This window comes from Lotus japonicus, chromosome 6, assembly GCF_012489685.1.
Source record: "Lotus japonicus ecotype B-129 chromosome 6, LjGifu_v1.2".
Taxonomy (NCBI): Eukaryota; Viridiplantae; Streptophyta; class Magnoliopsida; order Fabales; family Fabaceae; genus Lotus; species Lotus japonicus.
This window is the reverse complement of record NC_080046.1, coordinates 29,077,849-29,092,045: the sequence shown is the minus strand read 5'-3', so window position 1 is coordinate 29,092,045 and position 14,197 is coordinate 29,077,849. Positions and strand designations below refer to the sequence as shown.

The window sequence follows — 14,197 nt, the reverse complement described above, 5'->3', positions numbered from 1 at the left end:
TCACGCTTACACTAAGTCTACGCGTGAGTCGGAAATTAACTTGTTCTGAAAATCCAGGTCTTACAGAAAACATATCACTTACTGATTCATCAGGTTCCATCAGGAAGATTGCGTACTTTTTGATTAGGGACAACGCCTTTGTCTCCTTGTCTTCCTAGTTTCCTTCATGAGACATCTTCAAAGAATCAAAGATGGCCTTTGCAGAATCACGGTAAGTGATCTTCTCATATTCTTCATATGATATAGCATTCAGCAAGATGGTTCTTGCTTTGTGATGATCTTTGTAAATCTTCTTTTGAAGATCATTCATCTTATCTCTTGGAATCTTTACTCCAGCTTCATCAACTGGACGTGTATAGCCATAAGTAACATGATCCCAGAGATAAGCATCAAAGCCAAGAAAGAAACTTTCGATTGTATCTTTCCAATAATCAAACTTTTCTCCATCGAAGACAGGTGGTTTAGCATTGTAGTGATCTTTCTGAGTATGGTGGTGGTCGCCATTTGAGTTTTTCACACCGGCCTGGATCTCTGAACACTATTAAGTGTGGTAATCAGAACTTACACTCTGATACCAATTGAAGGTATGAAAAATACTAGAAATGGGGTGGGTTTGAATAGGGTTTTGAAGTTAAACCACTTTCTCTCGAAGATTTAGACAATCTTTTCGGTGAAAGAATATAAGGTGCTAAAGATGAAGGATAAAGAAAAGCACACGAGATTTTATCCTGGTTCACTTGATAAATCACTCAAGCTAATTCAGTCCACCCGTTAAGGTGATTTCTTCCTTCTTAGAATGAAGACAATCCACTATTCAAAGATTGTTACAATTGCACTAGCACACCTTACTCAGTGACTAACAAATCTAAGAACTAGCAACACTAAGACAACCTTGTCTTAGTCTTCTCAAGAATTCATACCTCACTGGTCTCTCAAGAAAAATACAAACAAAGTTTGTAGAAGGTTTGGTTTACAAAGAGATGCTTCTAAAACAAGCAAAGGTAAACACAATAAGAACAATGAAGAAATATTGCTAAGATATTCGCTTGTAGGTTTTCACTTGTATTGCACAATAGTTTCTTATCCAATTTCTTCTATCTTCAGCCTTTAAATACTCCAAGGTTTAGGGTTTGTATCCGTTGAAAGAATCCTCCGTTGGAGGGCAATTATGGAATTTTCAGAACCTGTTGTGGCTGATCATCATAGGTAAGGCGGTCAGGATAGTACACTTGCTTTTGTACTATTGACAATGACATTGCCTTAGCCTAGTTGACTCTTGATCTTGGGCGACGCTTCATGTTGGAACTTGTGAAGCAATGTGATCAGAGTCAGAAGAAAGCTTGGATCTTCTGACCTTCAGAACTTCTACTTCTGGACCGTTCACTCTGAACTTCTGGTCTTCAGAATTTGAAATACTTTGGTCTTGAGAGCCAGCTTACTCTTGGACTTCAGAATCTTTAAGTCTTCAGCTTCTAGACCGTTCCTCAGAACTTCTGGTCTTCAGAACTTCAGTGCTTGAGTCTTTCAGAGTCCACATCAGAGCTTTAATCTTTAGAACATCTGAAGCTTTTATTACCGTTCAGAAGAACGCTGTGATTGCAGAAGCGTTTCATTGGTTACTTTTGGGTCTTCAACTTCTAATGTATATATCTTGAATCAGAATCAGAACCTGTTTGTCACACACTTAAAAGACAAACGTTAGAGTACCCTAATTGTTCATACACAATAAAAAACTTGTTATCATCAAAACATAGAGTAGTTCCACAAGACCAAAATCTTGGTCTTACAGTTACATGTTTGAGCCTTAGCTCGTACTTTTGAGATTAGGTAAATGTCAGTTTTTTTCAAGTATGTGTCTAACAGCTATCCAGCATTGGATTGTGGCTACATCTCATCACCATAATTTTTTTTAGGAAAATAAACATTTTTAGCACACTAAATTACTGGTGTGGTGAACTAAGGATCTCCCAAAAGTACGACTTTTACCAATCTTTAGAAAATCGGACCGGTCATTGAACCGGTGAAGGCACGGGTTCACGGTTTAAAAGTTCAACCTTAATCAAACCAGTGTTGTACCGGCAATAATTAAATATATTTTTAATCACTTTAAAATATATTTTTTTGGCAGTAAATGTTTTAATGCATAGTAAAATATTTTTTAATACTTATAAATAATTATATAATATAGTAATATATATTAACAATTGTTTTTGCTTCATCAGAATACCTATATTAACATTTATTTTGTACTTATTTATTATTATATTCAAACAAATATAAGCTAATATATAGTTAACTAGTGTGTTCACCCATGCGTTGCATGGCGGGTTTTTATTTCCGAATTTATCCATGATTATTGATATAAAAGAAATAGTGGTTGCACGAAAATAAAGATAAAACTTTCGTAATTGTAATATACTAATGACAAAAAATTGTAAATTAAAGATTTCAACACAAATAAACAAACAACAACAACAATTAATGAATTATATAAAATTAAATTCAGCTACCCTATATAATATATGATTAGTCTGATGAGTAGATGAGTGTGTTGATAAAAAAATTCAATATTGATCATCTAGGGAATCCAAGTTTATGCTCAGGAAGCTGCAAGTACATCGATTTGTATAGATTAGATTTATATGATAATAAACAAAATTGAGTTCCAATAGCCATTAAAATAAAATTATTTCTTATATTCATAACATTGGATACTTTGAATAAAAATTTGTAATTCATTTAATTTATATTGGATCTTGGTTCCACTATGTAAAAGGATGAACGTGTAAAGATTGATTTTTCACCATCGTGTTACAAATTAATAACTAAATTTTAGATCAAATTCATAATGTTATAAAAAAACTTAGATCATTAGAAAACGAATCTTTTAAATGTTGTCAAACACTTCTTGGTATACAACATTCTTTGTTGCGTTTGAAAGAAGGAACACTAAAATTATAAAGAAGGAAAGAAAATGTGTCACATCTTTATGGTTCCACTATAGAAATTACAACATATAAAAGCTCAGATTAACCCAATTTCCCCGCATTCATAAATGCTTCATGTTGGAGAGAAAATGTAAAATAATTAAAGATTTATTCCTTATCTTCAACAAAATTGAAACTCTTGATTATTTCGAGCCTACCAATCTCTTCAACAATATAAACATTAGACACTTCCTATTTACACTTGGGGATGAAAGAATTTGAATCCATTGCTAGCTAGAGCTTTGAAAAGCATTGTGGTCTTTCTTTTCATACTCATCTGGAAACGTCAACTTCTTTGACTGGATCAACTATTTCAAAGAAGGAGGACCCATAGAAATTTTGAAACCTATTAGAAATGTCATCTTTGAAATCCCCGTTCTGCCGATACCTGCTACTTTAGTAGTTCTCTAGGTAGCTTAGTGTTTACTCTCCTCAGGTGGTAACGATTGAAAAGACATGTACAAAAGAAACGTCATCTTTGAAATCCATGTTCTGTCGATACCCTCTACTTTGGTAGTTCTCCAGGTAGCTTAGTGTTTACTCTACTCAAGTGGAAACGATTGACTGGATCAACTATTAAGTTGTGGGGTTAGTGGGGTGGTGGTTATTTGGTCGAAAAATGTGTTGTGGGTTAGTGGGGTAGTAGTCTTAATAAAATTAAGATATAATATTTATTTTGATGAAAAAATAATTTTTATTAAAAAAATAAAATAGACTTCATATAGATATTAAGTTGTGAGGTTAGTGAGGTGGTGGTTATTTTGTTTGAAATATGTATTGTGAGTTAGTGGGGTGGTTTTTTTTTTGAAACATAGTGGGGTGGTTATTATTATCAAAATTAAAATATAATATTTATTTTGATAAAAAATTAACTATTTATAAAAAAAATCATATATAATATTAAATTGTGGGGTTAGTGGGGTGGTTATTTTGTTGAAAATGTGTGTTGGTTATTCAAGATAGTATGTCGATAAAAACCAATCTATAATATGAAAAGGTTATCTCTTTAGACGTTTTTGCAGCTAGTAACAAAAGTTTAAGACATAATACTTACTATAGATTTTTATCAAGATGAAATAGAAAGTATTGGTCAGATCGCGTGAAAATAAAGCAGAGAGTAACTCCTGAACGTAGCTTCCATAAAATGCAGACTCAACCCTCACTCTGTTTTCAACGGACTTATGATTAAATTATTATTCACAATAATTGGGACATGGATTCAAAATTTCAATAGATTTTGCGTTTTTTTTTTGTTAAAAATACTAATAATTACCCTTCTTGTTCAATATTTGTGGTAATCCTCTTTCGCACTTGATGATTTTTTTCGAATTCCTGCACGGCGCCATGGTCGGAGAGGATCCTTATCACATCTGCAAGACAAACAAAATATAGTAGATCACAAATAATTTTACAGATGTATACAATTTTAGTTAGAAATCTCACCGACTAATAGTATTTGATCTGGATCAGTGAACATGATATCAGAAACATAAACAAATGAATAGGGAATCTTAGTGATAGAAACGTCAGTTTGGGTTTGGACAACCGAATCAAGCTCAAAGATTATCTTGTGAGGATGAGACGTTGTACGAAAATAAAGAGCATTATCACCAACAGTGAAATATGATAGCATGTATACTCGGCCCTCAACCAACAAAGGATTAAACTTATAAACATGAGTCCTTCGCACTGTGCCATGGATCTTGTCACCCTGTAGACTGAAAACAGGTAAGTGAGCGTGATAGACTTAGAAAATTTAAACCAACGTCGAGTGGAATAGATATATCAATTTTAAAACAACACAAAATTCGAACCTTTGCATCTATTAAAATCAACTCCATTGAGTTAGGTTGTACGATCGAAACTTGGAATCAACCACTTCCGCACCACCTTCACAATAACCCTCCACACATCCTTTTCCTTTGATATGGAAGGGAAATCGTCAACAGTAAGACTAAGAGCCATGATAATTTTTAGATGGAGTTGTGATGGATGGATTGTGAAGACACATGAGGAATTTATAGAAGAAGTGTCATTGAAGGTAGTTATTTTTTTCACGGTTGAAAAGAAGTTTTTGGAACATGATGGGGAGCTTATACATCGTGGGCGGTTTTCAAAGGAGAAAGACATGGTGGAAGTTACATGAGTAGGTGGTTATTTCCTTTAACATGGTGGGAGGTTTAGTTTTTTTTTTTTAACATGGTGGGCTCATACCATGAACCTTTTATTACGTGGTAGAGACTAGTAAAAGAAAAAAAAAAATGAGTCGGTGGTTAAATTAAATCTGTTTCTACACTGTCTATGGTAATAATGAGGTTAGAAGGAAAAAAATCTAATAAAAGGGTTCTACACTTTAAGTATTAAAAAAAGTGTCTATGGTAACAACACTTCTAGCTATTAAAATCTGTAATATCAATATACCATGTTTTCAATATTAAAAAAAATATTTGTTAAAGTTAGGGTATATTTCCCTATTAACTTATATATTTTAAAATTATGTTCATGAGATCGAGATGTGATCTTATATGAAATTAAGTGGCAAAAATATCGAAATTTATAGAAATGTGTGTTGTGGAAAACAAATTTAAAGCATAGAAGTTAGTGGGGTGTAGGAAATGATAGTTTGATCGTTCAATATTTACCACATCAATAAACCAAAGTAAGAGATATGTGATCTTTGATGAGAGTGGGTGAGAAGTTAGAGTAGAAGTTTTTTTTTAATGGGTCAGAAGTTATCTTTGAAGTGGGTGGGAACTTAGTGGATAGGAATGATAACCGTTTCGTAAGAGAATGACACGTGGCTTGAAATATCCTAAATTCACTCTCGTAGCAGAATCGTTGTGGTGTTGACACATGGCAAAATAATTCTTGGAGTGATTTTGCTTTATATTATATATAGATATGTGTATTTTGTTAAGAACATGATATATCTTGTTGCTCGTGATGTAGTTTCAAAAGAACAGGCGGTTACGTTGATGTGCTTGGAATATGGAAACAAGTGGGATACGTGCGTCAATTATAAATAAATTAAACAGTTTGCAGTTTTATACCATAACCTGCCATAAAACTGCCATGGAGTAGTGGTACATGCCTCTTTTTGCACCTTCCACGTCGTGACTTCGAATCCAGCCGGATGCAGCTTCATTTTTTCATTTTTCTCCCAAACCGTAAACCAGTCAGTTTTGTCCGGTTTTACCAGTTCATTATCGGTTCAACGACCTAATATCCGGTTCGGAAGTCCCCTTGTTTAATATGCTAACCGAACCGTTTTAAATCTGGTTCCCAATTGAACCGGTTCTACCGGCCGGTTCGATTTTCAAAACATTAGCTTTTACGAATCAAACTTTTGACATGAGGTTCAAACAACCATTTTAAACCCTTGCAATTGGCACTCATGGGGTATAAAAAGAATAATCGAATAAAAATGGCAAAATAAAATCTATACTTATATTAAAACACTAACTCTCCAAGAATTTTTCTGCAAGGAGAGCATGTCTACCCTATATCCTCCAATCACAAGCTTACACATATCCCTTCTCCTATTATATTATTCTATTTTATTCTCTCTATCTTCCTTAATATGGGCCCCTATCTCTCAAATAATATTATTTTATTCCCTATGTCTACTAATGGGCCCGCTTTGCTCTAAAAAAATATTATTTTATTCCCTTTCTCAATCTATTTAATTTCTTCCTTCATTTGTTTTTATGATCTCTTTTCCCCATGTATTATTCCCCACACTTCCCTATTCTCTTCTACCCATATTCAACATAATAAAGATGATGTGTTGTGTTGATGTTTAAATTTCTGTTTTTATATGTATTGATGTTTTTAATTCTATTTTTATATTTTGTTTTCTAGAAGAGTATTATGTTTATTGTTCATTTGCCCTCACCTCTTTAATTATTTGTTATTTTCAAAATATCCTTTGTTAAGGTTGATGTTTAAATTTCTGTTTTTTTTATTCAGATTTTTATAAAGAATATTATTAAGTTTCAAATATTTCGTTCCTATCTCATTTAAATTTTCAAAATATCCTTTTTTATTGAAGATGTTTAAATTTCTGTTTTTTTATTCATATTTCTAGCCGAGTATTATTAAGTTTCAATTGTTTCGAAAATATCAATTATTTATTGTTTATTTGATTTTTCGTATAATTTTTACCTTTTCACGTTAATTATTTGTTATTTTCAATATATTCTTTTTTATTAAAGCTTTTTGGAACTCTAATAATATTGATAATCCAAAGGTTATGTGCCTATTTTTTTTCTATATAAGCCCCTTTGGTTTGTAGTTTAGGTTCACAACTCAAGTTTGCATCGGCTTTATCTTGAACTCTAAGATTTTCTGTTTCATCTATCCTATGGCTCCCAAAATTGATGATGTTTCCAAAATTGATGTCTCTAAGGAAACTTGGGCTGTTGTTGTGAAGGTCATTCGTTTGTGGTTAACTCCTAGCTACTCAGGGTCTAAGCTTCCTTCATCTTTGGAAATGGTTTTGATGGACTCGAAGGTATCTTTTTCGTATGATTTTTTCTATTTACATCGCTGCTTTTACATTTTTTGATATTTTGTTCTTTTGCTATTTTTTCAAGGGCTGTAAAATCCATGCATCTATCAGACGAACATTGGTCTATCGTTTCCAAAACCAGTTGAGTGAGGGTCGTGTTTATCAAATATCTTTCTTTGGTGTTTGTGAGAATGGAGGCGAATTCAGGACAACCTCTCATCCATACAAGATCAATTTCCACATGCATTCCAGTGTCAGGCTCATGTCCTCCACCTCTATCCCCGGAAACCCATTCTCTTTCATGTCTTTGTCGGATGTAGTATTCAAAGAACCTGATACCTCATTCCTTATAGGTATTTGATTAACTTTATTTTAATTTAGTAGTACTATTTTAGTTAGATTTTATAATTTGTGTTAATATTAATTTTTATTATGTTGCTCGCCTCTTAAATGTTTTCTTTTGGGTGCAGACGTAATAGGTATATTGACTAGATCTTCGGGAGAGCAACAATTTGAAAAACATGGTAAAATGCAGAAGAGGATCACTATAGAAATCGAACAGGAAGGGTATGTGTAATCTTAAACTGAGCTTATCTCCACATTTATTCTTATGTGGTTTTATTTTAATCTATTTCCTATTGTTTACTGCAGAGTACGTATTGAAGCTGCCTTTTTTGGTAAATATGTCGACGAAATCGTTGTTCAGTTGGCTTCTGGAGACATGACCAATGCTGTTGTTGTAGTCCAGTTTGCAAAGATTAAGCCTTTTAAAGGTATTCTTCTGTCCATGTTAAATTCATTGAACCTGTTGTCCTTTTAAAAAAAAAAAATTAACCCTTTTATTTGGAAAATATCATGTTTATTAGCTTTTGTGAATGATTATAGGATTGTTATGGCTGAATTGAGGAAAGGAACTATTCGAAAAATTTATTATGATTTGGGAAGACTGTGAAGGTATGGATCCCATTTTCCTTTCTTTTCAAGTTCCATATTATCTTCATATACACCAGCAGTTGGTTAATCTATTATGATTTGGGACCTGGCTGCTTCGAATTTGCAGGGATTGCACGAATGGTAGCAAGGACCTCTGTGTGGTTAAACTGTTTTTGTGGGAATTGCCAATTAAACTGTATGGAGTTTCATGGTGATTCTAAAATGGTAACCCTTTCTAATAATATCTATTGTGATCTATTGATGGTAACATGCATGTAGTGTAACATACTCTTAGAGTGTCAAATTGTAAGTAGCTAATTTTTTACTGTGTTTCTTAATTTTTACGTGTTATATTGGAGGAGATATAGAAAGAGATCCGATGATGGCACCCCATAGATGCTTAAGTTTTGTTTAAGTTTAAAAATTTGAAGGCAAAGCTGGAAATGACCTGGTTATTAGTACAGTTTGTAACTTTATAAGTAGTTTTCTGGGCAAGGATATACTCACTTTGATTTTTGAGAAAATGTGATTTTTTTTTTCTTAAACCAAATAACATTGTAACAGTATAATGCAGACTGGATTCAGCTTTTCTTGATTTTTTTCATCATCTTCTTGCTTGGACTTTAACAGCTAGAATTATGTATGAGTACATAACTTAGATTTGTCCGAGAAAAAATCAGTTAGGACATAAGAGTTCTAATATGAATGAAGCGTTGAAATTCAAATAAATATTCTTTCCTTTCACACTCTTATCACACTGATCACACCAAGTGAGAGATAAGAAGAGAAGAAAAATAAAAAGATGAACTATATAGAATATCTCACCTAATTTATTTTACTTTGATTTTTTTAATCAATATATCTTGCCTTAATTACTAATTCAAATTTCAATCCACTAACAAATTGTATTACTATCTATTTATTAAACGTATTTATAGCCAAATTGAATTCTACCCATTTCCATTTGAAATATAACTATCTACTTTTCTTTCTTGATAATTTAACAAAAATTATAGCCTTCTAGTCTGACCAATGAAATTAGGTGAAATTCAAAAATCTAATCATCATTGTTCACGTGTTTATATTAATTAGTAGTCTTGAAAAGAATTTTAATGCCATTAATTTTCCATATTTCATGGTTGACTCATATTCAATATTTTAAATTCTAGATATCTGGTTCTAAATTGATGACTAAAATTAGTTGTTTCTACATAAACTACTGTTCATTGGTATTTACATTCTTAAGCCATTTGGTCCACCGTAGTTAATACATTTTTTTTTCCAAAATACACTATTAGCATATCATTGGAAGATTAAATTTTACCAACCCATTTATCACTTTCCACGTATGGATTCTCGATATTCATAATCCGCTTAAATGAGTATTAATATTTGATTGGTGATTGCAAAGATTAATCCATGTATGACCAACCCTCATGTATTATTTTATTACTTTTTATTCTCTCTTTCTTCATTCTGATGGGGCCCTTTCTCTAAAATAATAATATTTTATTCTCTTTCACTTCAGATGGGCCCCCTCCTCTCTCAAATAATATTATTTTATTCTCTCTCTCCTTCCTTTTATTTTTTCTTCATTAGTTTTAATGATTCCCTTTTTCCATGCATTATTTCCCACACTTTCCTATTCTCTCCAATCATATTTATTAATCCCCTTTTATAGGCTGATTGAAATTCTTATTAAAATTTCCTTTGTTCCAGCAAATTTCCTTTGTTAATAACTTAATTTTTTGGAACTCGATTCATGGATACGGTTCTTTTCAAATTGTTATTAAATTTTTCTTTGATTTTTTTGAAACTCGAATCCTTTATTTATTTTTCTCCCTCAATTCTTTTAATTTCCACCTCTTTCCTTTTTTCATTTGCTCTTTTCAAGATTTTTTTTTTCTTTCCTCTTTATGGATTCGGTAAAATCGAAATTCTTATTAAAATTTACTTTGTTTCTTTTTTTTGGAACTCTAATTATATAGGTAATCCAAAGGTTTTGTGTCCTGATTTTTTTTCTATATAAGCCCCATTGGTTTGAAGTATTGATTCACTATCCAAATTTCCAATACCATTTACATCTTTTATGTTCTCTTTCCAATATATTCCCTATATAATTATCAGCCTTTATTTGTTCTCTTCACGTCTTTGTTTTTAATTTTTTGATATTTGAACCCTAATGTATATTGCTCTTGAAATATACCAAATTTTTCATTCCACCTTGATGATGCAGCCGCATTCATTCTCTATCCCTTTGATGGATTTTGAAGCTTGGATTTTTTTTTTTCTCTGGTCGGGCATCATGCTGATTGTTCATCCCTCCTTAATGGATTCATACTACGCCCCATTAATGGATTTCGAAACTTGGTTTTTTTCTTCTCTATTTGTGCCCAATTATGATTGTTCATCCCCCCTTTTCTGTTGTTCTATATTCTTATTCTTATTTCATATCCAAAGGTTTCCACCCCTGAAATTGTTCTATATAAGTAGCTGTGTTGTTTGGTTCTAATACCTATATTCTTCGCCTCTCACTCTCCTATTCAGATGCGCGTCTCCTCACAACTCATGTCAATCTCTCTATTGCAATGGTTCTCTGAAGCTTCACCATGCATCACCAAAGGCGCCCTAATCCAGATTTTCAACACGGCGCAGTACCTCCCTCTTTGCCCAAAAGAATCAATTCAACCTATAAAAACTGGTGCTGCAACGATCTCTCCCCCTGTATGTGCTATCCTCTCCTCTTTCTGCTTCACTTTTTGTTCTCTATATTCAATTGTTTTTTTCTTTTCAGTTTATTTGTGTGCATCCCTTTTCCTTTGGATTTTTTATTGACATTTTTTTTCTGGGCAGCAGCGATCTCTCTACCCGTATATGGTTCTCAGCTTGCTCTTTGCTGACCATGAAACTTCATCAGTTTCCATAGCCCTAGCTATTTACTTCTTGCGAGGTTGTCCTCAAGCTATGCAACAGTTGAGGGTAAGAATACATATATATTTTCTCGGTTCATCTTTTAGCATAAAAACTATTGAATTTTCTATTGATTATTAATTCTTTTTCCATTGTTGTGTCCTGAATAATGAGAGGAAGAGGCACAATGAAATAGTTTGGACTGGCTCAGATCTTTCTACGCATGCCTTCCACTGTGCATAGCTTCACAAAGATCAAATGCTGATCAAGACAATTCTCTTCAGCTTGGAGTTGGTTTTATGTCTAGAAGAGAGTCTTCCACCTAATTAAACTACAAGAAATAATTGGGAAGGTAGCACCGCCGTGGCAGCAATGCTGATCAAGTTTGAACACAAAACACTTCTCTGAGGAACTTATTTGAGGGAATTGTTTGCTACCTTGATATCATCCAAGGCTATAAGCAAGCCAAGAGAAGTATGGGATAAAACATGGAGAATTTTAAGTGACGGAATTATTAATCAACGAAGAAAATTGCTTAAAATGCTAGGTATTTCGCTGAATAAATTGCATCACGGTTCTAACTTTAAGTATTTTATTTCACCTTGAGCTTATAAGAATTTCGCCATTCGTAGGCTATCAAGTGAAAGATGGATAGTTTTTTATAATCAATTGAAGGAAACTATCAAAAATGATTGCTACCTGTGTCCATTATTGAGGTTATATATAAATCTCCTTTTATGTTTTTTTTCCAATCACTAAAGCCCAGAATTCATTTTCCATTTAGTTTCCATTACCGTAGGTGGGGATTTCTCTAAACTCATCTTGGTATATTCCATAGATTTAGCCATTTTAGATTTCAATCTCTCTATCATTTTATATTTTCGGTGGCTAGAATAAAGCTTTAGAATATGCATAATTTGGATTATTTATTTGTGATTATAATTCTGTTTTTCTCTTATTTTTTGAAATGTAATTAATCTATGTTCCTTTTTTCTTTTGTTGTAGAACTCCAAATCAATGATGAGGATTTGATGAATTTATGTTTGATTGAAGTAGAGAAGTTGTTGTAAACTAAGGGAAGGTCCCTTAAAGAATGGCCTAGCCTGCCTTATCCCTCTTTTTGTGAAACTTTTCGGTTTGAAAATCAATTTGTTGCAGACGAGCTTAATTACAACTAGACTAAGACCCGCGCGTTGCACGGGCGAGTATGATTGATTGAATATACTGTGAATATTAGAGACATGTCTTATTTTTTTTCTTCAAAAGGCATACGTAGGAAGTGCCATTGTAATGTCATAATATGGATCCAATGTATAATTAATTTATCCATTATGTTTTTTTTTTTGTTATTTAAATTCTCGGAGTTAAGGTTAAGGTTAGACTAAAAAATAATGAAAGTGTTAGGTTTTAATATAACTTCGACGATGAATTACATGTAATTGTCTTCACTATCCTCCATGAAGTTCAATTTAGTGAGTCATTATAAATGGAGTGAAGTCGGTAAAGTACATATCTTTATCCTATTGAATGATTCAAGTTCAATTTAGCAAGACTTTAGCACCATCAACCCATTAACATAAAAGTAATATAATAAATTTAAAGAATTGAAGACTAATTAAGAATAAAGTAGGTGTTGCCTACATATCTAAACCCTGTTTTTTTTTGTTACATGGAGGGTTCTAGCCCAGGAAAGAGAAACTACACTAAGATAGAGCACGGGAAGGAAGCTTCGGTTTGATCAAACAACAGGAGGTGGGAACAGCCTGGCGGGGGGGGACTCAAAACAGTGTAATCCCACATCTAGAGTATGAGCTGCATTTGCAAGCCAATCTACAACTTGATTTGCTTCACGATGAACATGAACACAAAGGGCCTCCCAATCCTTAGCCAATAAAGATCTAATCTGGAAGACAAGCGATGCATAAGGATGAGTTTAACATGAGTGTTCTTTTTGCCATTGATTTTACTTTGTTATATTCCTACATATTTTTTCTTTTCATGTGGAAGAATTTCAAGGGGTTTTGGATGAGCTGAAATTATGTATTGGGAGATGTCCTGGCTAGATTTATCTAGAATTTTTTCCATGTTTTGTTCTGGTTTGGATACCCATTGCAGTACAATACATGATTAGTTTCTTAATTATCATGATTGGGGCTTTAGATGAGTAATAGTTTTGCCAATTCATTTGCTTTATAAAATGGTTCTTCTTAGTTCTTTACATTTTGTAATACTTCATCACACTGCATGACTTATTTTTTGTTTACCTGATGAAGTTTGACCTTTATAAATGCTTCCCAATTTATAACAAGTTATTTTTCTTTTATACTTTAAATTCAAATTCTCTCCTCTCTTATAAAAACATTGCTTTATCTTCATCTGAGCAGATCAAGCACTGTGTGGCATATCATGAATGTTGATGAATCCTTGATTTCATCTCTTTGATTCATCTCATTTTATTCACATACCAATGTTAGTAAATCCTTCAATAACATGGTTTATATTGAAAAATTTAAGTCCACCTTTATATACATGGAACAATCGTATCTTCCAGCAATATAACCTCCGATGGCTTTTGAAATCTTGAGAAATGCCATTTATTTATTTTGATTTATAGTATCCCTGATTATAATTTTTTTATGCAGGATCTTTGCTTACTCAGTTATATGTTGTTCAGAATCAAATAGAGTTAGATTTTCTAGAGCCTCTATGAACTTTTGTAAGGACTCATAACATGCACAATGCTTCTGTAATTCAAACTCAAATATATTCATTTCCCTAGCCTTATTGCTGATTAATTCAAACTCTAATAGTCAAAATATGACATGGAAGAATTAAAAGAATTTGTGGTTTAATATGG

The 14,197-nt window shown here is 32.7% G+C and overlaps 1 protein-coding gene across 1 annotated transcript; it reads left to right on the top strand.

Annotated features, from left to right (window-relative positions):
• The first annotated feature begins 7,350 nt into the window (after positions 1–7,350).
• On the top strand, positions 7,351–14,050 carry LOC130725180 (replication protein A 70 kDa DNA-binding subunit C-like). The gene is made up of 5 exons (XM_057576432.1): positions 7,351–7,500; positions 7,583–7,850; positions 7,968–8,064; positions 8,149–8,270; positions 13,983–14,050. The coding sequence occupies exons 1-5, from the start codon at positions 7,351–7,353 to the stop codon at positions 14,048–14,050; spliced, it is 705 nt and encodes a 234-aa protein (XP_057432415.1).
• The last annotated feature ends 147 nt before the right edge of the window (positions 14,051–14,197 follow it).

Coding starts and splice junctions, on each gene's coding strand:
- LOC130725180 (XM_057576432.1), top strand. CDS start 7,351: ATGGCTCCCAAAATTGATGATGTTTCCAAAATTGATGTCTCTAAGGAA. Junction 7,851..7,967: donor TGATACCTCATTCCTTATAG/GTATTTGATTAA, acceptor TTTTGGGTGCAG/ACGTAATAGGTATATTGACT. Junction 8,271..13,982: donor AAAGATTAAGCCTTTTAAAG/GTATTCTTCTGT, acceptor TTTTTTATGCAG/GATCTTTGCTTACTCAGTTA.